The 25,404-nt window shown below is 42.4% G+C and overlaps 1 protein-coding gene across 22 annotated transcripts in view; it reads right to left on the reverse strand.

Moving 5' to 3' along the window:
* Nucleotides 1-25,404, reverse strand: part of ST3GAL5 (ST3 beta-galactoside alpha-2,3-sialyltransferase 5) — a 212,928-nt gene that overhangs the window by 95,383 nt on the left and 92,141 nt on the right. For 12 of the 22 annotated variants that reach the window (XM_033951751.1, XM_033951733.1, XM_033951742.1 and 9 more), the window contains 2 exons: nt 10,351-10,459; nt 2,468-2,573 (listed from right to left, as the gene is read on the reverse strand). The exons of 2 other annotated variants lie outside the window; for them this stretch is intronic. In XM_033951751.1, coding sequence (XP_033807642.1) covers nt 2,468-2,573; nt 10,351-10,385 — 141 coding nt within the window. In that variant the 5' untranslated portion in view covers nt 10,386-10,459. The remainder of the gene's footprint in view (nt 1-2,467; nt 2,574-10,350; nt 10,460-25,404) is intronic. 8 more of the 22 variants (XM_033951818.1, XM_033951663.1, XM_033951794.1 and 5 more) reach the window with 1 other exon arrangement.

The raw sequence follows: 25,404 nt of genomic DNA on the forward strand, positions 1-25,404 counted from the left end.
TCTGTAAAAAAATTAAGAGGCCAACTAGGGGAGGTGGGAGGGTTGTGAAAATATCTGCCTGCTGTCCTCAGATAACACCTGTTAAAGGTAAGTAACTGTGCTTTATCCCAGGACAAGAAGGCAGCATTATTCTCACATGTGGAACTCCCTAGCTGAAACTGAATGAGTTGAGGGAAGTTAGCTTTATGGAGAAAATAAATTTTGCAAAACTGCCTGGCTGGACCGACTATGCTGTCTGGAAAGATTCTCTAGTTAGTAATGGGATGTGAAAAGTATGAACTGAGGACCAAGAAGCTGCTTTACAGATGTCGTCAATGGGAATAGAACCTAGATGAGCTACTGAAGTTGCCGTTGGTCTAACCCTATGTGCTTTGATATGACCTGCCAACAGCAGCCCAGCCCAAGCATAGCAAAAAGAGTTACAGTCCTTGAGCCATGTGGAGATTGTTCTTTTGGTAACTGGAGCTCCAAGTCTGTTAGGATCAAATGACAAGAACAGCCGAGTGGATTTTTTTGTGAGGTTTTGTCCAATTCAAGTAGTAAGCAAGAGCATGTTTACAGTCCAATATGTGGAGTGCAGCCTCACTAGGATGAGAATGTGGTCTTGGGAAGAAGACAGGAAGACCTATAGACTGGTTCAGATGAAATTTGGAGATGATCTTTGGCAGAAATTTAGGATGCGTTTGGAGAATGACTTTGTCATGGTAGAACGTTGTGTAAGGAGGGTCTGATACAAGTGCTTGAAGTTCACCGATTAAATATGCAGAAGTGATAGAGATGAGGAAAACTACTTTCCAACTGAGATATTTTATGTGAAATGTGTTTATTAAAGAGATAAGCAACAATGTACAATATAAAGTCAGAAATTATTTTCCAACTTTTATCCCCCCACAATTATATTAATTCCCTTCCACTCTTACCCACCCCCATACTATGATACCAGGAATAACCAGGGGAACTAAAATAGCAGGTTTAACACAAAAGAGGAAGGAAAACAAGCTGCAAATGCCAAGGCAAGAGACATTAATTCACAAACCACAACCTTCTAATTCAGTTATATAAAAATATATAGCAAAGCAGGCAAATATAATGACCCTAATGCTAAGAAGATTAACCTCACAAATCAGAGATGATAGTAGATCAGGAAATCCATAGGAAATTGTACTGATTGTAACCCATTATCAGCATGTCCTACCTTACCATAGAGCATGCATATCAAACACAAGGCCTGTGAGCCAAATCCGGCCCGCCTGGTCATTTTATGTGGCCCTCGATGGTGACTGTGCTGCATCCTCCCCACTTTGAGCGCCTCTACCACTAATGCCTGAGGTGCATCAAATGGTGCCGTACTGGTCTGGCAGGTCTTGTAGTTTGGTGAGTTTTGTTTGTGTAGGGAGAACTGACATTCTGGGCCTGTGGAGACACCACCTCTCACGATTCCTGGCATTTTGTGAAGGGATTAAATTTAAGGAGAGATGCATATTGGGCGCCGGTTGAGGGGGCGGGCCTGAGGTACAGGCAGTAGCCAATGAATGGAGAGGTGCCATAAACGCGTCCTGGTTTGAAAGGCTCCGGGGCGTGTGTTTGAGAGCGCAAGTTTCCCATGAGAAGCAGCAGCCTCTTAGCCTCACTCTTCCAGTTCATGCCCGGCATTCGAAGCTGCAAGCTCTTTAACTACAGATGCAAGAGATCTTCTACTTTCTAATGATTGAGGGAAAGTACAGAGGCACTTTTAGCATATGTGGCCCTAAGGCAAAGCTACCCAAACTGTGGATCGGGATCCCAGATGGGGTTTCAAAACTTCCCGAGGGAGTCTCCATAGGTGTATTATTCTGCACCTAGGGTATGGAATGGTTGCATAGATCTTAAAAGAGCACCAAGGCTCTGCATATGTCTCCCACCATTCTCCCCATGCCAAAAGTCCCTGTTGGCCAATTTTTTTTGGGGGGGGGGCAACAGGAACTTTTGGAATGGGGAGAATGGTGGGAGACATGATGCAGAGCTTTGGTGCTCTTTTAAGATCATTACCCGGTGTTGCAGTTTTTCATTCTGACAGCAATATGCAATCATGATCCAGTGCAAGCAGGATCATGGGTACTACAGTTCAGTGCATGGGTACTACAGTTCAGTAAATCCAATGAGAAATTGTACTTGATAAGATGATGCAGGAATGCCCTATTCTTCCACACATTAATGAATTGATGCCTCTGCTCTGAGGAGCAAGTTAGGAAAGGCCCCTGGCCCAGACAGATACAGGGCCGAATTCTATAAGTTAATAGGAGATAGTACTCTGCCAATTTTACAGGACCAATCTCCAGTATACAAACAATTAGGTTACAGCTAGGCGTTGTCCCAAATACAAGAGGAAGCAACCCAGAAATAGGCCATTCCATCCCATCATACTCCTACCCCTCACTTGACCACAGAACCTAGCAGGCAAACAAAATCAAGAAGGAGACAAACCAACCTTTACTCGGTCCAGATCCACCTGTTTATCAAAACATGTTTGTGGGCTGAGACTTAGTTTGAAGATAAAAGCAACACTTAGAAGAAACAGAAGCACAATAGCATGCCTAAAAAAAGAAAAGAAAAAATAAGAGAACAGCTGTAAATTGCTCACACATCAATACATGCGCCCTAAACAACATTACTAAAGTGAAAGACTTCAACTCGAAATTAGGAGAAGAAAATCCCATGATAATGGGGTTCAGTATCTGGAACCAAGGAAAAAAAGCCACAGCCATCAAAGATATAAATGTATTCATTTCCTACACAATATAGTAACAAAAAATGATGTTATATTGTTATTTGCAATCTTATATCACACCAAATCCTTACAAAGACTGAGTTACAAACAACATATCACTAACATATAGTTAAACATATAGCTGTCAATGTTCCATCAAGTTCTACAAGTTACTTAAATTTAAACATTCATGTTCGGATTCTGTATAGCATGCTCGGTCTTAATAGCCGATGGGCATCCTATATAGAATCGGGCTAAGCCCACCTAAAGTAAACCTGATTCTCTAACCGAGATCTATGTTACAGACGCTGGTTAGAGAATCGGGTTGTAAGTAGACGCAGCTGCTAAGGTTATCACGACAAGGGATCTCCCTGCTGTGATAAGTTTAGTGGCCGCCTATCCCGCCTAAATGAACATGGCAGGAGGGATGCCCAATCCCTCCTACTGGAAAAAAAATCCCCGTAGATCGCCGGCAGGAGGGATGCCCAATCCCTCCTACCAGAACCCCCCCCCCCACCACCGAACGAAAGCGGCAGGAAGGATGCCTAGTCCCTCCTGCCGGAATCCCCTACCCCACCTCCATAGATAGTGCTGACCTACATTGTATGAGTCTCCCGCTGGCCAAGAGAGACGCATACAGCCGCCTATGTCTACCTAAAGCTACCTCCGGGCCAAACCACACTCGTGCCTAGCCTTAGGCGAGTTTAGGCAGGCTTGCGCGCCTCCAATGTAAGCGGCCTGTCTTGCAAGCTTTTTTTTCTAAAAATGTGCATCCCGATTGGCTGGTTAGACAGCAGTAGGATGCCTACTACTGCCTACAATTGGGATGCCATTTATAGAATACGAGCCTCAGTGTAATATAAGACGTCTACAATCACAATTACTATTGATATTGTCATTCTACAGAATGAATGTTCATTTCAATGACTGTGTTTCTTTAAGACCCTACCAGGGACTTTTGATAACTCAGGTTTCATGTTGTATTCAGGAATGAAAGATTAGGTTCTAATAAAATGGACTTGAATGGAAGAATTTATTTTATTTGTGCAATTTCTTTGATATTTTGTTAAATTGCCTGAAGTTGTTATTGGTTGTAACAAATAAATAAATTTATAAATATAAAAAAAGAAAGATTAGGTTCTTACTCAGATAATCTTCTTTCTGTTGATCTTCTCAGGAGTCCGTACATATGGTGATCAATCCATTCCCACGAACTGGACTTGCAGTATACTTCCCCCTCCCCATTTGTGGTTTCGGCACTCGTGATTTCACATATTCGCGATTTTTTTGGGGGGAGGGGAATCCTCCCAATAGTTTAGTCTTCCCCCCGGCATCCCGGCCTTACCTGGTGGTCTAGCGGGTTTTCGGGGCAGGAGCAATCTTCCTACACTCCTTCCCCATGTAGACCGCCAATAGGAAATGGCTGCCATGAGCTCCCGTCATAGTCTCAAGAGACTATGGGAACTCACAGCAGTTATTTCCTATTGGCGATCTGCACGGGGCAGGAGCATAGCACGATCGCTCCTGCCCCGAAAGCCTAATAGACCACCAGGTAAGGCCAGGATGCCGGGGGAAAGCCGGGAGGGAGGCGGGGGTGAATCAGAGCCAGCCGAGAAGATATTCGCAGTTTTTTTTAATTCGCGGTCTGGCTCTGCCCCTATCCCCAAAAATAACGATGGAAAAGTGTTGTGTGAATAGTTATAGTTTTGAGCACCTCCCATTTAGAGGTGGAGCACAGTGCCCCTTCCAGTTACATCCCAAAACAATCAAGCTCCACTGGTAATAAAGAGGCCAAATAGAATCTTAAATGCAATACAAATGCATTTAAATTGAATTTTCAGATGAACTGGGAGCCAATGAAGTTCTCTGAGCAGTGGGGACATATGGTCAAACTTGCTCCTACCAAAAATGAGTCTAGCAGCAGTGTTCTGTATCAGCTGAAGTCTCTGCAGATTAGCCTTGGATAAACCCACATACATTGAGTTACTATAGTCTAGACATGCCAGAATAATTGATTGGACCAAAACAGAAAAGTGCTGTTGATGGAAGAACACTCTAACTTTCCGCAAAACCCAGAGGCTGAAAAAACTTTTACAAGGGAATTGATTTGATCCTTGAATGTAAGTGAAGAATCAATGAGCACACCTAGTAATAATGAGGAGAACTCAATTTTCAAAGACTCTCCCGAAATCTAAGATCACAGCAGAAGGGAGGGAGTCTAATTTTGGACCTAACCAAAGAAGATTTGTCTTAGCAGCATTTAACTTCATCTGGAACATCAGTGCCCAGGACTGTAATTTGGCAATACAATGATTAATATTAGGTGTCAAATTAACTAGATCTGGGTCAACCTCAAGCAATATAAAAATATCGTCAGCATACACCAGAAGGATTTCTCAAGCTTTCAGATCGTAGTATTTCAATGTACTCATATAGATATTAAATAAAATTGGAGACAATGGAGAGCCCTGGGGAACACCACAGAAATCCCTCCAAGAATTTGAGGTAGATCCCACCATATTAACTGAACAGGAATGGAGTGAAAGAAATTTAGAAAACCATTCCAAAACAATCTGATCAAGACCTATTTCCGAGAGCAAGTACTGCAAAACATCATGGTTAACGACATCAAAAGCTGCAGATAAATCAAACTGAAGCAGAAAAGCATGGTTCTTAGATGATTGTAATTGCTGAATCTTTGAGAGCAGAGAGACTAAAAGTGTTTCCGTACTAAAATTTGAGCAGAATCCATGCTGAAAAGGATGGAGAACAGAGAATTTCCCCAGATAATTTGAGAGTTGGGTGGCAATGTTAAGATTCCATGCCTGGAAAGAATGTCTCAGCGGGGGGCCTCAACCAAAGTGCTCCTCTCAGGAATCTGGTCACATCGGTGTGAGCAGTCAGTGAAATCTTGCAGCTTTGTACCAGAAAACAGGAAAGCCCAGCTACCTGCACTTTAAGGGAAGCTACCGCAAGACCTTTTTCCAGCATGGCCTAAGGAAAGTAAGGATGACTGGAACAGAGCCTGAAGTGGCTTCACCTGGTCCTTTTCATACCACTTTAGTTTAGGCTGCCAAAGCAGATGGCTTCTTAGCCCTGAGCAGAGTGGCAATAACCACTTCTGAATATCCCTTGTGCCTCTGCACAGTTCACTTGCTCCACTTTTCTGTGGGAGGTTCTCAAAACTGTAAGTATTCACACTTCCGTAAGTCTAGTTTACGGGAATGGATTGATAACCATATATACACACTCCTGAATAGATTTAACAGAATTATGCCTATATGAATGTCATGTGGTGTTCTGATGAGAAGCAGTATGGCCATGCCAAAATTTAGTGAAATTAAGGAGAGTCCCTTATTTTTAGGACAAAAAAAGAAAGAAAAAACACGCAGCAATAGCAACATGCAAGGAAATAATTTTCAGACCTTTTGGCCAAGTAGAGATTTTTTTTCCAAGATCATTTCAAACTGAATTTAAAAATTTTAGTGTACGTTAGCACTCTTCATACAAAAATGGACTGTATGTTTACTTCTGGTTAACATATATTTAAATTGATTCTGTATGTATTCTGTTGTGCTCATAAAAAAAAAAAAATCAGTGAATCAAATGCATGTTAACAAATGCATTCAGCAGCATAGTATACAGGTCCTCCAATACATACTATGCCCAGAATACAACATTATCTCCAGGGAAAATCCTGTTAAATAGCTTGTACACAAAAAAGCCTTCAAGGGGCTCATTATCTGTAGCTGAGGTAGGTTATACAATTCTCCACTAAGCCTATTCGGTTCAGGTTTTGTATAATTATTTCTTGAACTACAGTTGCTGTAATATGTGAATTGAGATCTTCTACTTTTTCAGAAGATAACTGAGGTAAGTGTATTGCTACAAGTGTATTGCCAAAGGGAGTGGAAGAAATAAAAAATGACAAAAATTTTATATAAAATGTTTGTCTGTGCAAGTGCTTTGAAGAGACTAGAAGCACCAAAAACAAGGCTGGAAAGAGCCGGAAAAAGGTTACAAACACCTCAGACTGATAGTGAGAATGGCTCTACAGAATTGGAAATTAATTGTCGCTGACATCAATAAGTCGCTGGCTGTTGCTGTCAAGCCAGACAGTTCGACTGAGACTGGTGAAAGCAGGCCTGCGAGTAAGAATTCCAGCAAAAGTCCTTCCTCAACACAATTCAGTGTTGTAAATGTTTGAACTGGGCTAAAAAGCATGCCAGCTGGACCACAGAGCAGTGGAAGACAATGGTGTAGAGCAGGGGTCTCAAAGTCCCTCCTTGAGGGCCGCAATCCAGTCGGGTTTTCAAGATTTCCCCAATGAATATACATGAGATCTATGTGCATACACTGCTTTCAATGCATATTCATTGGGGAAATCCTGAAAACCCGACTGGATTGCAGCCCTCAAGGAAGGACTTTGAGATCCCTGGTCTAGAAGAAAGCTACAGGGACAGCTTAAATATCTCAATATGTATACTTTTATTAATTAACCCACTGGGACTTACAAGACTTTTAAATAGCTCTACTTAATACATAAACAAAATACCCAAATAAGAGCTATGTTTCACACTGCTTCTTCTTTTTGAATATGTATACTTTGGAGGAAAGGTGGGAGAGAGATATGATAAGACATTTAAATACCTACATGGCATAAATGCACATTAAGTGAGGCTCTTTCAATTGAAAGGAAATTCTGGAATGAGGGGGGGGGGGTATAGGACGAAAGTAAAAGGGGATAGATTCAGAAGTACCCTCAAGAAAATACATTTTCACAGAAAGGATGTGAACGGCCGCTTGGTGGAGGTGGTAGAGATGAAAAGTGTATCTGAATTCAAGAAAGCCTGGGACAAGAACACTGGATCTCTAAGGGAGAGGAAAGGGTAGTAGATGGCATGAATAGACAGATTAGATAGGCTAGATGGTATTTAATTTGCCTTAATTATTTTTTTTGTTTGTTTTTAGGTTTAGGTTCAACAGGGCTGGCTGTAATCAAGCCCAATTGTGTTCAATCAGCTGAATCTAATTCTGAATCTAATTATCAATTAAATTTGGTCAAATGGTTGAGGGAAGTTACTCTTTCACATGGGTGATGTGGGTGTTGGAGAACTATTCCTTAAATAAATTAAGCAATAATTTAAAAACTGGGTTGTGCTTACTCAGGTTCCCTTTATCTAGTATTATTTTATGTTCACTAACTGCAAAATCACCAATAATGAAACAGTCAGTTTATGGGAAAATAGAGGTTAGGTTCTAGCAGTACGCATTGTGCCTCAAAACCACATAACGTGAACAGTGGCTCCTACTTGGAAAATAGGGTTAGGATCCTGCATGGGACAGCACTTGAAGTATCTGGAAGTAGTGCTGCCCGATTCAGGAAAAAAAATTTTTGATTCACCTGAAGTGAATTGATGAATCGATTCGAATCGTGAATCGGACAGCACTATCTGGAAGCAAAGCCTAACCGTGAGGTGAAAGTAAAAGAAAAAAAGCTGTTATTTTTAAGCACCGGTCCATGAATACACAAACACAGTGGCATAAATGGGGAATATTGGTTGCAACTGATGCAATGGTAGACAGGCAAAATTGTGCATTGTGAACATGTGAATAATGAGAACAGAATGTAAGAGAGGAAATCAGGAGAGGGGTTAAATATATTTTTACATTGCTATAGTCCATTGTCCTGTGCTGCAAATCAGTCTTTTTTTTTTTTTTTTTTTGGGGGGGGGAGTTACCCATTCCTTCTCTATACAAATCCAAATTACTGCTAGAAAATATTCCATCCAACACCAAACTCCTCATCCATGCTCTCACTTCCTGCTTAGACTACTAGAACTTGCTTAGAACAGTTCTCCTAGTGAGTCATCTTACTGTACCCACAATTCGTCCATGTTACTGTGCCCAAGTAACATTGGCTTCCTATCCAGTCCCACATCTCTCACTAAACTGCCAGCATAATAATTCTGCAGTTGCTCAATATCCTTCCTCGTGTCTCTCCTTACAACCCCAATGAACCATACAGCAGAGAAGCAATCCCTACATGAACACATCAGCCAGAAAGGGAGCAGGGAAATAAAATGGACTTCCACACAAAATACAATGGCACAATCCCAAATTTTACTGAGGTAGAACCTCATTCATAAGAACATAAGAATAGCCTTACTGGATCAGACCAATGGTCCATCAAGCCAAGTAGCCCATTCTCACGGTGGCCAATCCAGGTCACTAGTACCTGGCCAAAACCCAAAAAATAGCAACATTCTATGATGCCAATCCAGGGCAAGCAGAAGTTTTCCCCATGTCTTAATAACAGACTATGGACTTTTCCTCCAGGAATTTGTCCAAACCTTTCTTAAAATCAGCTATGCTATCCGTTTTTACCACAATCTCTGGCAACGTGTTCCAGAGCTTAACTATTCTCCGAGTGAAAAAACATTTCCTCCTATTGGTTTTAAAAGTATTTCCCTGCAGTTTCATCGAGGGTCCCCTAGTCTTTGTAGTAGAGCCCAGCACATCCCATGTTTTAATGGGAAACTGCCTGCCTCAGGGGTCATTGACCACTCCAACTCTTCCTGCAGAAGTAACTGGAGTCATTCTTCAGGGGCAGGCATCGGCAAAAGCAAGGCTGTTATCAGTATGGGGCTAGCCTGCGAAGACAATAGAGCCAAATCAGAAGGCTAGTTCCAGCAATGAGGAGACTGGTACGTCTGCTCTGACTCCACAAAGGGGGAAGTGGTCCTCTCAGCACTGACACTTCTCAGGTACCAGTGCTGCTGCACTGTGCTTTGAGTGGGACTGATATGGTGCATATCAAGGTTCCATGGTGCTGAGGACATTGTTGAATCCTGATGGGTCCTTAGTGGCAGGTCCAGTGCAAGTTGGTCAGACAGAGCCCTACCGGCACCCAATGTCAAGGCAGGGGAAGACCACCTCAATGTCAGCACACCCTTATTGTCCAATGCAGCTCCATCAGCCATGGAAAGCAAAATCAAATGGATCAATTATTTTTTTGAATATAGTATACTCAACCGGGTGCACAAGTCTAAGAGGGCCAAAGGAGCCATGCAAACAAGAAAGAAAATTTGTACACAAGCCAACAAAAACAGAGAAAATTAAAAAGAGGGATTAAAACTAAAGAAATATGAAAAATGTGAAAAAAGAGATGTTCTATGGAGAGCTTAACAAACCTAACTGCTCTGCAGAAAGGCAAAGACTCCTGGTTCCATGCACTCACATCAGGAAGGAAGGCACCCATGCATCAAAGTACAGTACTGCCAAAGGCTTCAGAAGATACTAGAATACTGGGCAGTGTGCATGACATCTCCCTCAAGTGACAAATATTGTGCAGCTTTTTCTTTATCTCCTCTATAGCCAACTCCCAATTTTCTGCAGCCAGAAACAAGACTTTCTGAATTAATATCTCATCTTAGAAAAATTACCTTCCCTGTGTTGAAGGTTATACTTGAACTTGATTATAGGATTAGTGTTCATTATGAGCCAAATAATTGGAGCTAATTAGTAAGCAACTACATATATATTTTTACAGAGTTAGATGTGTCTACATATCTATTTACACACATATAAACACAGTAGATTACCTGAAACAAACTTTGACACATTTAAGCCTTGTCATTTTCTGTTACACCATTCCAGAAAGATGAACACGTCACCTTATAGATTTGTGCTGTGACTTATCACTCAGTCTTCCTAAAAACAAACAGCAATAGAGAGAAATAAACAAACAAGCAAGCAACAAAACACATCAAAAGAAAGGAACACACATTTCTACAGACCAAGCTCAAAGAAGCACTACAGACCAGGGGCACCTTTTTGGCTGGACGGGCTAAACCAGACATGGACAAACTATGGCTCGTGACAATGTTTACTTTACCTCCTCCCTCCCTCCCTTCCATGAAACCTTGGCTGGAGCTGGTTGGAGGAAGCAGAAGAACCGACAGATTGAAAATTGGGCAGATATTCACTGCTGTCACCGTATCGCTGCACACTAGGAGCAAACAACGCGGGAGCAGTGAGTGTGGACAAGCCGATGCAACCCGCAGACCCAGCCTAGAACTGCAGTTGGGAGCCCTGGAGCTGTGGAAAGCAAAGGTCCCGCTGCCCGTCTCCATTGAATGCCCTTGTCTGGCCGAGACCAGCAATGGGTTGCTGGTGTTGGAAGGGCCCGAGTCGGAGTCAAAGAGCCTGGAGAACACCAGCTGCTCCGAGGAGGATCTGCCTGGAGCCACTGGGGGGGGTGGGGGGAGCCTGACCGCAGCTGCCCGAGCCACTGCAGCACCCATACGACTTGGTCTGCCCCTGCACAACCCTCACTCCACATCCCTATCGGTAACAGTGCTGCTGCAGGAACAGTTCCCTGAAGATCCTCCTCATCCGGCTCTTTCACACAAAACATCTCAGACTGGAGGGCGGCTGTAGGCTTGGCTGCCTCAGCTAGTGGCCTGACTGATGTATCCGGGTCCCGTGATCAGGGACAGGAAGCGCAAAGGGTGCTGGAGAGGAGGAGTGGAGGAAAGGAACAGACGCCAAAGGGAACTGGGGAAGAGAGAGTGGAGAGAAGACGCTGCTTAAGGGAGAGTGGGGAGAAGACACTGCTGAAGGGAACTGGGGAAGAGAGTGGGGAGAAGATGCTGATGAAAAGAGAGTGGGGAGAAGGCACTGCTGAAGGGAGAGTGGGGAGAAGACGCTGCTGAAGGGAACTGGGGAAGAGAGAGTGGGGAGAAGGAGCTGAGAGTGGGGTGAAGACCACTGAAGGGAACTGGGGAAGAGAGAGTTGCCAGACTATGGGGGGAACTGAGGAAAGATGGGCACCAGACTAATGAGGTTGGGGGTGGGGGGTGGAGGGAGAGATGGAAGGGAGAGGCACAGTAACACAGCATATGGAAGAGGCAGAGAGAAGGCAGACAGTGGATGGAAGGAACTGAATGATGAGAAGATGAGGAAAGCAGAAACCAGACAACAAAGGTAGAAAAAAAATTTCTATTTATTTTCTTTTTTTTGCTTTACGATAAAGTAGTATATTAGTTGTGTTGATAAACCTTTATAAACAAAGCCCTACCAACTGAACATCTCTTTCTCTAGTTCAGCAGCCAGAACTTTGATTTATAAAATGACAATTGTACAGAATATTTTTTTTTATACTTTAATCTAATCTAATCTTCAATTTATATACCGGGTCATCTCCCGACGGAGCTCAACTTGGTTTACAAGTAATTAAAAACCAGCAAAAATCAAACAAAAGCATAGGAGAAAGTAAGCATTGTAGGGCAATCAATTCATTTAATCTTTAGGTAAACTGCTCAAGTATTGTGTAAATCAGGGGTGTCCAACCTGTGGCCTGAGGGCCGCATGCGGCCCAGTGAAGTATTTTGTCTGGCCCCAGTCGAGGGAGATGCAGTGTTTTCCTCTGCTGCCCCTGGGTGTTTACCATCTTGCCGGCTCCCTCCTCTGTCTTGCTGCAGCATTTGTGCATTTGTGTGGCCCCAGAAACATTTTTTTTGGCCAATGCGGCCCAGGTAAGCCAAAGGTTGGACACCCTTGGTGTAAATAATAAGGTTTTTAGGACTTTATGAAATTTATCAATCTGACAGAATCAAGAAGCCCATTCCACATTTCTAACAATTTATAAGCGAAAGATTGACTTTCACAGTCGATTTAATTCCTCTAAAGGAAGAGAACAGTAATTTGTATATCTGTGTATTCCTCAAATGGCAAGATCTAAGGGTATTCTAGTATAAAGGGACCAGAGAAGCTTAAAAATGACGCAGGCGCATTTAAAGTTCTTACCCACTTCCCTATTGTTTGCATAGGTCTGTACGTCTGTGGTTTTGGGGTTGTTGTTTTTTTATATATATACTTGGATTCTCTTCCAATACCCCCTGTTTTTATCTGTTTTATAATGATGTACTTTTTTTCAATGTATTAGTACATTGTAAACCGCTTAGATATTTGATTAAGCGGTCTAAAAAATCTTTTAATAAACTTGAAAACTTGAAACATGATCGAACTTTCTCTTCCCAAAGATGAGTTTAGCTGCCATATTCTGTATAAAACTATTTGAGGCTTGTGTGGATGGGATCAGATGGTTTGTGGGGACAGGACACGGAAGGGGATCGAGCTCATGGGGATGGGACGGGGCCCAAGCTTGCGGGAACAGGATGGGACGGGTCCGGCCCCTCTGTCAAATTTAAGAACCCATTGTGGCCCACAAGTCAAAAAGTTTGCCTACTCCTGGGCTAAACAAACCTTTCTCTGGCCCTGTCATCATGTTGTCTAGCTTCTGATGCTGTGTTGGGCAAAATATTGGTCCGGCCATGCCACAGAAGCCCACTCCATTCCAGTGCTAATTGTGCAGATAGGAAACTTGCAATTTGATATACCGGGGAGTCTACTAATCTTTAATTTCTCTTAATGCAGGAAATGTATGACGTTCAAGCTCAATGGATAAGAGTGCATGTACATGAACTGTACTTTTACCACTGGAAGCAACCAAAAATTAATAGTTGACAAATGTATCTTTCTACTGTAGTTTCCAAACTAAAGCAACAGTTGGAAGGGTAAATCAGGATGCATAAAATGAACAACAAATTTGGTCATGAGACATCTTTGCAGTATACAGAGCTATTCTGTAAGCACTGAAAATACTGTGTTCTAAACTATGTTTTGAAATTGGGGGGGGGGGGGGGTTGCCACATGAGTACAAAGGAGCAACAGGTTGAATTAAGCATACTCAGCCCTACAGACTCAATAAAAAAGATTAGGTTCTTACTTTGCTAATATCTTTTCTAGCAGATAGATGTGTCTTTCTGGACAGTTGGTTATTCTCCCCATGTCCCCAAACCATGCAGAAGGAATCTACTCCTGGTTTTCAACTCCACCTCCTTCTTCAGAAGGCTCTGCTGCCCCCTTCAGTTTGTACCAAAGCAGGTGGTAACCCTTTATAGAACAGAGAAGAGGGAGGGGTTATGGAGAGACTCCCCGAACTACAAATCTATTCTGCTCTGAAAATATAATAAACCTGTTAATTGAAAAATTAAACTAACCATACCAATCTGAAACATTTATGGAGCTGAAACATTCCCCCAATAAATTATAGCAATAGATTATTCTTCATACCCTTAAAGTCTGACTGACATCAAAATCTGAGTTTTGACTCAAGCTTCTGATTGAAACAGTAGGCAGGTGAAGAAATAACTGACAGGGGGTTTCCAGAATGGCACACCTATCTGCTAGAAAAGATATTAACACGGTAAGAACCTAATCTCTTTTTCTAGTGCAATAGGTGTATCATTCTTGGCAGTAGGGACACATAAAGGCAGTCCTACAAATCTAGGGCAGGGCTTCTGCACCTGCTTGTAACACTTTAGGACCCAAAGATGGTGGCCTCTCATGCTGCCACAACCTCTCTGTAGAACTTGGAGAACATGTGCAGAGTGGACCAGGTTGCTGCCCTACAAATCTCTCTCGGTGTAATCACCTGAGCCTCCGCCCACGAATAGGCTACACTTTTTGTGGAATACACTTTCAAGGAGACTGGTAATTGCTTGTCACAGGCAATATATGCTGATAAGATGGCCTTCCTTATCCATCCTGAAATGGTAGCTTTTGACGTCGGTCTTCCACATCTAGCTTGATTGGTGAGCATAAATAGATGATCCAACAGTTAGAACTCATTGGTGTAGGGGGGCTCTCCTCACATCCAGTTTTCTCAGAATCCAGTCCTTTTTCTTTGACCCTGTGGTCTGAAATGCTGGTAATCTTGATTGACATGATATGCCAAAATGACTTTCAGCAAAAAGGACAGAACAGTGCACAAGGACACTCCTGCCTCCATGATTCTGATGAAGGGCTCCCTGCACGACAGGTCTGCAGCTCTGAGACTCATCTTGCTAATGTAATGGCCATGAGAAAAACAGCCTTGACGATAAGATCCAACAAGGATGCCTCCTGAATAGGCTCATATAGAGCCTAATTGAAGCTTTGCAAAACCATGTTAACGTTTCAAGACAGAAACATTTGCTTTATCAAAGGTCAGAGCCTCAGTGCCCTCTTTATGAATCTGGATATGTCTAGATGCGAAGTCAGAGGAGCTTTACATTCACAGACTCTGAAGCATAAGAGGCCTGCCACTTGAGCTCTGAGAGACAACATCACTAGGCCTTTGTCAAAACAGGCTTGGAGGAGTGCAAGATCAGATCACTAAATGACTCCACCTGCTCATTCGTGCACTAGTGTTGAAACATCTCCCATGTTTTAGCGTAAGCAGAGACCATCATATGCATCATCCTGAGGAGAATTCCAATGACTACCTCTGAACATCCTTTGCTCTCTAATGGTGTGTGCTCAAGAGTCGTGCCAAGACCAAAGCGATTTGAATCTTCTATGACCACTAGTTGCTGAGACAGGAGACTGGGCTACACTTGTAGTCTGAGATGCTTATCCCTCTGAAGATGCACTAGGTCCGCATACCACAGCCCATGTGGCCAGTTCAGTGATATGAGGACCACTCTCGCTAGGTGGTTTTCTATTCTGCAAAGTATTTGCGCTATTATGTAGGATAATTTATTGTAGTTCAGACATAAAAACATCATGAAATATTCTTTCTTAAAAACATCATGAAATAGTTCTTTCTTAAAAAAATGTCACATATCGATGTCAAATCTTTTTTTTTTTTTTTAAATCTCTGGAAAAGAAAGTAATATAATTGCAGGTAAACAACAAACATTTTCCTTGATTTACTCATGAAACAAAAGATATCCACAAAAATGTGTATCACACAGGCTCAAAACCAAATGAAAACCATATCCACTGATAGAGTATGCTCTGGGGAGTCAGAATATCTAATTTTAAGCTCATAAATAACCCAGGAACATTGAACAAATGCATTAAAAATTGCAATTAAAAGATGTCACATCACCTAATTTGCATATAATAAAACCCAAGTCATAAAGGGCCAAAATAAGCTGTTTAAAAACAGCAATTGAATTTCAGATTGAGTTAAAATACCTTGAGGTACAAAATAGTGCAAAAAATGGCCTGTGGGAACCTGAAAATATTGCAAAAAAAAAAAAAAAGAACAGGCTTAAAACCACATAAAAAAACATATCCTCTGAGAGAGCATGTTCTGGGGAGTCAGCATATCTAGTTTTTAATTCAAAAAAGCCCAGGAACATATTTTTTCCAATGTTCCTGGGCTTTTTATGAGCTAAAAATTAGATATTCTGACTCCCCAGAGCACATTCCTATCCCATGACACTAATTTTCTCAGGATCCTCTCATGAGGGAACATTGTCAAAAGCTTTCTGAAAATCTAGATATACTACATCAACCGGCTCACCTTTATCCACATTTATTCACACCTTAAAATAAGTCAAGCAAACTGGTGAGGCAAAATCTCCCTTGGCTGACTCTGTCCCCATTAAATCATGTTTGTCTACGAGTTCCACAATTTTATTTTTTATAATTTTTTCCACTATTTTGCCTGGCACATTCTATCAGGAAAGGAATGGAAAACAAAGATGAAAATGTTATAATGCCTTTGTATCACTCCATGGTATGGCCAGGCCTTGAATACTGTGTGTAATTCTGGAAGCCGAATCTCAAAAAAGATATAGCTGTAATAGAAAAGGTACATAGAAGGGCAACAAAAGTGATAACAGGGATGGGATGACTTCCCTATGTTGAAAGGCTAAAGTGCCAAGGCACTTCAGCCTAGAGACGAGACGGCTTAGAGGAGAAATTATAGAGGTCTATAAAATACTGAGTGGAGTGGAATGGAGCAGATAGATATGAATTGTTTGTTTACTCTTTCCAAAAATAGTAGGACCCGTGGGCATGTAATGAAGCTACTAACTGGCAGATTTAATACAAACTGGAGAAAATATGTTTTCACTCAACATGCAATTAAACTCTGGAATTTGTTGCAGGAAAATGTAGTGAAAACAGTTATCTGAGGTCACTTGAATCTCTTGGAAAAATGCACCAGTGGCTTGAGATCACTGGGTCAAGAAGGCCTACTGAGGTTCTTGAGACACAGACAGGCAAATGGAGTCACGTGAACTGTAGATGCCATGTGGCCCAGAAGAGACAATATTTAGCGTGCAGTGATATGTTGGAGAGAAAACCTTTTAACAGATATGAATTAGAGTGTCCAGGTTTTGCTGAAGTAGAAAAGCTCAAGTTTGAATTGTGTTTAAGAGAGCTCCAATGAAGTCTAAGGTTCGAGTTGGTTGAAGATGGGACTTCTGGTAGTTGATTGTATAAGCCAGATGTTCAATAGATGAACTGTGGAACTGAGAGAGCTTGTTGCAATGAGAAGGCCTTGATTAACCAGTCGCCTAGGTAAGGGAACACATGAAACCTGCACAAGTGGAGGATTGCAGCTACTACCACCAAACATTTCATGAACACTCTTGGTGCTGATCATAGTATCTTGTCCTGGAAGTGGAGTGTCCCATTTTGAAAACGAAAAAATTTCCTGTAGGCAGGCAAGATGGAAATATGGTGCCGAGCCAACTGTTCTTCTCCAACAGTGGTAACAAGGTTCCCGGAGTACTGCTTTTAATTCTGTATAGCAGCACTAGAAAAGGTTCAAAGAAGAGCGACCAAGATGATAAAAGGGATGGAACTCTTCTCGTATGGGAAAGACTAAAAAGGTTAGGGCTCTTCAGCTTGGAAAAGAGGCAGCTGAGGAGAGATATCATTGAAGTCTACAAAATCCTGAGTGGAATAGAATGGGTACAAGTGGATCGATTTTTCACTCCATCAGACTGCTGCTGTTTGGATTGAGGCTGAGACCGAGTCATCTGCTGCCTTTGTTGTCTACGACGCCTCTGATTTATTGAGATAGACACGGGGGAAGCCATTGCTTGCCCTAGGATTGGTAGCATGGAATATTGCTACTATTTGGGTTTCTGCCAGTTTCTTGTGACCTTTTTGACCACTGTTAGAAACAGGAAACTGGGTTAGATGGACCATTGGTCTAACCCCAGTATGACTATTCTTATTTTCTTAAGATTGTAACTTTCCTCCTGCCCGTTCTTGGTGGTCTTTTTGCTTTTTAGGTTTTTTTCTTTGTTTTCTTAAAAGTTTTATTTATGTAAATTTGCTTATCATATTGAAAATATGATTTTGGAGAGGCTGTATCTTAAAGATACTTTATATAAAATAGACTGCTAGATCTAACCCAACAGTGCACAGTGTGAATAACATGAAAAAAGACCTGGCGAAGCTTGAAGAATGGTCTGAAATGTGGCAGCTAAAATTTAATATTAAGTAATGCAAGGTCATTTAAAGTAGTAAGTATTGGGATACCTCTAAAACAAATGAAAAAGAGCACAGAAATAAAACTGCACTATTCCTAAAAGCTGTTGAGCTCTGTTAACCCAGTAGGCAGCGATCCTCAGGTGGCATAATAGCTTACTTATCTCTCAAGGGGAATTCCCTGGCTTTTATTTTCCATTCCATCAATATAAACAGTGGAGAGATGGGATTTTTGCTATAGTGCACTGAAGTAAGTTGGCAAGCTGAGCGCTGCATTTGTTCTCATCTTTGGTCTCAGAGTCCTAAGAAACTGTGCTTGAAGTACCACGGTTTGTAAACATTAGTCATAGTAACTGAGAAATGGGTTTGACCTCTAATTTATTTGCATACAACCCTTAACTAAAGGAATTATACAACAGACTTGAGTTGGGCTTGCTTTATATATTGTTGGGGGAAACAAACTGCTCATGGTAGAGACTCTGAGAGCCAAGGTCACCCTTGATGCAGTTCTACATGTACATGTAAGAGTACTGCATTCCACCTGCTACATTCATTCTTTCATTGCCTATGGTTATCCAGTTGTACCTTGTATCTTTTCTCCTTGTTCATAAAATCCTCTTCTGTATGTTAAAAGTAGTTTGAATACTGTGCCCCTGTTGGCTCATTGCAACAGTGATACTGGTAAAATACCCTTATACTGGTCAGTCTCCCTTTATTTATCCTTTCATTTGCATTGAATTAGGTTATGAGCAATGTTCCCTCTAAGCTGAGCGCCTGAGCGATCGCTCACTATTTTCATTGGCGTCGCTCATACTTTTTCTCGTGTCGCTCACTATTTTAAGTTGAAAGATGCAGCGGCGGCAACTCTCAAGATCCCCGATTGCATCGGACTTCCGACGCAAGTGGGGATCATGAGAGGAGCCGCTGTGACGTCTACAGTGTAATGGCGCGAGAGGGAGAGGGGTGGGAAGGGCAGGAAACCAGCCAATCAACTGGCGCGGAGCCAAAGCCTGCCTCCTTGACGTCCGGGAAATGGGAGCGCTCACTGGCTTGAAGTGCTACCAAAGCTTGTAGTCATTTGTATTGGCAAGTCCTTTGGTGAAGAACGTAGCTTACTTGTTCTCTCTTGCTACTCTCTCTCTCAGCCTTACCAACACGCTAAAGTTTTGGGGGGGGGGGTTCTTTTTTAAGGAACCGCGCAACAACGCGAACCCCAACAAGTCTCACTGTACTTCTCTTGAACTGTTTGCTGTACAGGCATGTTGCGCGGAAAAATGTGGATAAAGCATCTCACACAGCCATCATCTGCCCTGTGAACTTTCTGTTTGGCCACCATTATATCTGAAAAGGATTGTTATTACTGCAATAACTCCTTGAATGTAATTGTTCTTTCTGATTTATTTCCTGGATACATGAAGGATCAAAACCAGTGGCGTACCAAGGGGGGGGGGAGGTCTGCTCCGGGTGCAGCCTTAGGGTGGGTGCACAGCCGGCCAGGTCCGGATCTGGCTGGCTGTGCACCCCCCCTAAGGCTGCCTTCGGAGAGGAAGTTCGGGCCTGGCTGGGCGGAACTTCCTCTCCGACGGCAGAATTGACGTCGGGGGAATGTTGGTCGGCCCGACGGTGAGAAGCAGAGAGAGCTTGGGGCAACCGCAGTGGTGGCTTTGGGCCTGTTTCCCCTGATAGTGGCAGCAGTGGCTTTGTGGAGGGTAGGGAGAAAGAAAGAAAGGGGGCAGGCAGGGAGACAGAAGGGAAACAGAAAAAAAGAAAGGGGGCATCAAGAGAGAAAAAGAAAGAAAGGGCAGGGAGAGAGGAAGAAAAAGTTAGGGGAGGGAATGAGGTCTGGAGGAGAGGAAGCATACAGGCTAAAAGAAGGGAAGAAAGATTGGATGCACAGTCAGAAGATGAAAGTGCAACCAGAGACTCATGAAATCACCAGACAAGGTAGGAAAAATGATTTTATTTTAAATGTAGTGATCAAAATGTGTCTGAATTTATATCTGCTGTCTATATTTTGCACTATGGCCCCCTTTTACTAAACCGCAATAGTGTTTTTTAGCGCAGGGAGCCTATGAGCGTCGAGAGCAGCGCTGGGCATTTAGCACAGTGCCCTGCGCTATAAACTGCTATTGTGGTTTAATAAAAAGGAAGGGGGGTATATTTGTCTATTTTTGTATGGTTGGTACTGAGGTGACAATGCATAGAGTCATCTGTCTTGACCTCTTTGAAAAAAACCCAGAATAGGAATGATAATTAACATTTTCTCAGCGTATAGTGTGCTTTGTGTTTTTTAATTTTATTGTTGGTAGATCATCTTGACTTGGATGGAAGGAGGGATAAAGAAAAAGGACATATGCTGGATGGGGGAAGAAGATAGAGTTAGTGAGATAGTGGAGGGGTGAAGGAAAGGGGTGGCATGCTGTGGGTAGACATAGTGAAAAGAGGGAAACTGAGGACTGCATAGTAAGAAAGAATTTAATTTAAAACAGAGGCAGAAAATAAAGAAGGAAGACCAGAGAAGGAAAGGGAAGAGAGAGAGGAGAGAGAGATGCCAGAGAATGGGGAAGGAGACAGATATCAGATCTGAGCAGAAGAAATGAGAAGAGAGAGATGCTAAAAACCACAGGGGGGAGGGAAAGAGAGATGAAAGGAGAAAGATGCCAGACCATGAGGGAACAGAGGGAAGATGATGGATGCCAGACCAAAGGGGGGGGGGTGTCTAGAGGAGAGATGGAAGGGGGAGGCATACAGTTTCTGGAAGGGGCATAGAAGGAGAGAAGATGCCATATAGGGAGGGGCAGAGAGATGGCAGATAGTGGATGGAAGGAAAACAGTAACAAGAAGATGAGGAAAGCTGAAACCAGAGAATTTAACATTTGTCTGTGTATTTCTATTTTACCCCCCCCCCTCCCCCTTTTTACAAAACTGTGGAGTGTTTTTTAGCACCAGCCATGGTGGTAGCAGCTCTGATGCTCAGAATTCTATGAGCGTCAGAGCTGTTACCACCGTGGCTAAAATCCACACTACAGTTTTGTAAAAGGGAGAGGGGTTAGTTTGTGATGACATATTCCATACTAGGCGAAGGTGTTTTCTGCGTTCTGTGTGTTCGGAAGACATGCTTTTCTGTTAGGATTGACGGTGTAGGATTGATCTGTGCTGGTCTGGCTTGTTTAGTTTTACAATGGGTGTACTGATGTACTGCTCACTGCAATATGTAAGATGCTGCCTTTTCCTAGGTACTCACGTGTGACGTGTGGCTTGTTACTAAAAATCATGTTTTTCGAACAGATGGGGGGGTGCCAAAAAATGATGGGCCCCAGGTATTACATATGCTAGGTACGCTTCTGTATGTAAAGATACCAGAAAGCTGGCGAAGCAAAAACTTTAAGTAAATTGTTATTCTTCTAAGTTTTGAGTATTTAACCCTCCCACAATCTCACGGGCACTCGTCCTCAGCGCCTGCTCATAAATTTGATGAGTATGTAACTTGTTGCTCATGCATTTTTTTTTTTTTTGCACACACCTCATCAATCCTTAGAAGGAACATTGGTTATGAGTACTTTTCCTGTAGTACAGTGTCTCTCAAAGTGTGCCCCAAAGAGATACCAGAATTTTACTTTATTTTTTTAAAATACTAGAATAGATGGCATGTATGTCACATTCACAAGAGTCTGTCAATGTTATGAGTATATTCATGACAAGCATCATTCGTGGAGCAGGGCTTGGACGCAAATGGAAGCAGATGCATAGTCGCTGTGCTCCTCTCTACCCTGCTCTTTTTATTATCTGATTTAAGTACCTTTTGGGGAAAAAGTTTTTCTTATAGCTTCTACCTGACAAACTAAGCTGGATGTAGCTTTTGGAGCAATTGCTGGGGGAAAAAGATTGAAACCGGATCCACCTATACTGTCTAACGTCCCCCTGCCCAAGGAATCGTCTGAGGTACTTGAGGTGGTTATGTCAGAATTAAATGGCATTAAAAACTTACTTTCTGACACTAACACCAAAGCCACTATTTCTCATCAACTTACTGTATGTGTGGCTAAGACAGATAATTTAGAGCTGCAGGTCACAGGTATGGAAGAAAAAGTAAATAAATGCAGCACTGATCATATGATGGTAATACATTTTTTTTAAAAAGTCCTGAATAATTGTAACAGACGAAATAATGTTTGTCTGTTAGGTTTGCCAGAGGGGGCTGAAGAGGCAAATCCAATTGACTTTATTGAAAACTTCATCCCCAAATTACTAGCACTTAAATTTTTGGCTCCCTTTGAAGTAGAGAGGGCACATCGCATCCCTGGGAGACAAAACAATAAATTTAGTGGACCATGTCCTTTCATCTTTAAAGTTTTATGTTTTAATCAAACCTTTGAGATTTTAAATGCTGCTAAAGAAAAAAAGAATTTGAAATGGCAGGAGGGGAAAATATTGTTGGTCCCTGATTTTGCAAAATGTACTGCGGACCAAGAAAGCAAATGTTATCTCTTAGACCACAATTGAAACAAATCGGAGCTAGATATGGTTTATTATACCCTTCGGTAATGAGGGTTGCATTTAATAATAAAACCTTTCATTATGATAACTATGAAGATTTGAAGGATTTTGTCTATCAACACCAGGAAGCCATGGAATAACTGCCAGTTACTCAAGATTCCATAATAGCTCCTTTTGTCAGAATGCTTGTATTTGTGTTAACTGAAAAATACCTAATGGTCAAATGATTTTTATTAGAGCCAACAACAGAACACAGATTACAAAATTTCTGCCAGAGAAATAGGACTCCAAACAAGTTTTGATGAAAACACCCCCCCCCACTCCCAACCCCCCAAGTCCAGAATCTCCAACACCAATTCAAAAGAGCAAACACAATACATGATACAGAGAATGGGACAGCAAAAAAAAAAAAAATACATTCAACAATTCAAAATACGACTTCTGGCCACAGGAGTCAACGTATTCCAGAAAGGCTCCCAGACAGCCGTAAATCACTCTCCCTGCAAAGTAGAAAGATCAGAAACGCCCCGATGTTCCCAGGATAACAAAAGAATCATCTGAGTCTGCCATAACGGGTTATCAGGAGCTTCCTAGTCCAGCCACTTTAGGAGAATGCACTTCAAGGCCATCAAGATAGACCAGCGAAGAAAAGCACTCAAACCCGGCTGTCTGGGATGATGAGAGGGAAGAACTCCGAAAAGCAACATAGGTGAAGATCTGATGTTTACCCTCCAAAGACTCCCAATATAAGCAAAGAGTCCAGTCCAAAAAGCCTGAATAGCTGAACAAGACAACATGTTGCCCAGTGTAGCAGTGCTGTAGCCACATTTATCACAAATTGCTATAGGCTGAAATTTTGCACAGTAAGCCCTATGGGGTGACACATAAATCCAGTATATCAATTTATATTGCATTTCCCAAAAGTACATATATTTCCTTAACAATCTAGCTACAGTGCATGGTATAAGGTCCTCCGGTAACACCATGGCCAGATCTTGTTACCATGATGTTCGAAGCCTATTGTAGTCAGGCAAGGGGGTTGCATCCTTCAAATGCCTATGATGGAATCTGAGGGGAACCTTCATCTGAGAACTTAAGGTATAGGCCGTAGACAATAACTCTTGTCTGGCAAAACATAAGTTAACCTTCGTTAAAGAAGTCACATAGTACTTAATCTGCAAACTGGCAAATCTATTCGCAAGAATAAGACCATGGTCCTGACACAATTGCTCAAAAGATTTCATTGTGCCATCTTCCAGCACCAGATGAAATAAAAATTTCAACCCCCTTGCCTCCCGCTGCACAAACCGTGAACCCTCCTTGCCAGGCAGGAAATTGTTGTTCCAGCGAATAGGCAGGAAAGGAGATTCACGGTCACTAATGCTATGGAATTTACATACCCATTTCCAAACCCTACATAAGGGGAGGCTAAACACTCAAATTCTCAGGTCAGAAGGAGGGGTGGAGGGAACAGAATGCAAGTAAGCACTAAAATGACCCCCGCCCCCAAAAAAACACGTGAGTTCAAAGGCGTGTTAGAGAAATCAGAAGTGCCCCTAAAATAATCATTAATATGCCGCATCACACATCTCACGGTGAGGTATCAGTGAGGTATCGGAGATTCAACAGGCCCAGACCCCCCCTTATAGGATGGTCTCTCCACTTGTGAGTGTAAGGATTTTTAGTGTGGCCCCCACAATATTAGGTGGTAGGGGTTATGTGAGAGGCGCCCTTACATACGCCAGGTAACCAGGTTCAGTTCCCTCACAGAAGATTCACCAGGAGTAGAATCAAATCAGAAACAAAGCCAGAGGTGATTGCCTAAAGAATATATTATAGAAATAGGCTTACAGAAAAGCAATATTCAGAAACATTACAATTAAGCATTACAATTAATGAGAGAGCAAAGCAGTTTCCCTGCCTTACAGAGTTCAGAGGAAAAGAGTATAGAAGCTTGAAGTTCCAGGGAGATCCAGAGAGAGATTGAGAAAGGGGAATGGGGTGATGGTCTAAGCTTCGGGTTCCATAGATAAAGAGAAGGATAGACAGAGAAAGAGAGCGCTGAATGTATGTTGCAGAGAGGAGGCTTGGAATCTTATTCTGAATATAGAAACTATAACTCTGAAGGTTATTCGCCGATGACGCCAAACTGAGTAATGTAGTGGGCAAATGCACAACAGACGAAGATTCAGTGCCCGACAACATGATGCACGACCTACTCCTACTGGAGCGATGGTCTAGGACATGGCAACTCAACTTCAATGCCAAAAAATGCAAAGTTATGCACCTGGGCAGCCAGAATCCATGCAAGTCTTATACCCTTAATGGCGAGATCCTAGCAAAAACGGTAGCAGAACGAGACTTGGGGGTAATCGTCAGTGAGGACATGAAGTCTGCCAATCAAGTGGAGCAGGCTTCGTCCAAGGCAAGACAAATCATGGGCTGCATACGAAGGGGTTTCGTCAGTCGTAAGGCGGAAGTCATTATGCCATTGTATAGATCCATGGTGAGGCCCCACCTGGAATACTGTGTGCAATTCTGGAGGCCGCATTATCGCAAGGATGTGCTAAGACTGGAGTCGGTGCAAAGAATGGCCACCCGGATGGTCTCGGGACTCAAGGATCTACCATACGAAAAACGGCTTGACAAATTACAGCTATACTTGCTCGAAGAGCGCTGAGAGAGGGGGGACATGATCGAGACGTTCAAGTATCTTACGGGCCACATCGAGGCGGAGGAAGATATCTTCTTTTTCAAGGGTCCCACGACAACAAGAGGGCATCCGTTGAAAATCAGGGGCGGGAAACTACGAGGTGACACCAGGAAATTCTTTTTCACTGAAAGAGTGGTTGATCGCTGGAATAGTCTTCCACTAC

The sequence above is a fragment of the Geotrypetes seraphini genome, chromosome 1 (genome assembly GCF_902459505.1).
Source record: "Geotrypetes seraphini chromosome 1, aGeoSer1.1, whole genome shotgun sequence".
In the NCBI taxonomy this organism is placed as follows: Eukaryota; Metazoa; Chordata; class Amphibia; order Gymnophiona; family Dermophiidae; genus Geotrypetes; species Geotrypetes seraphini.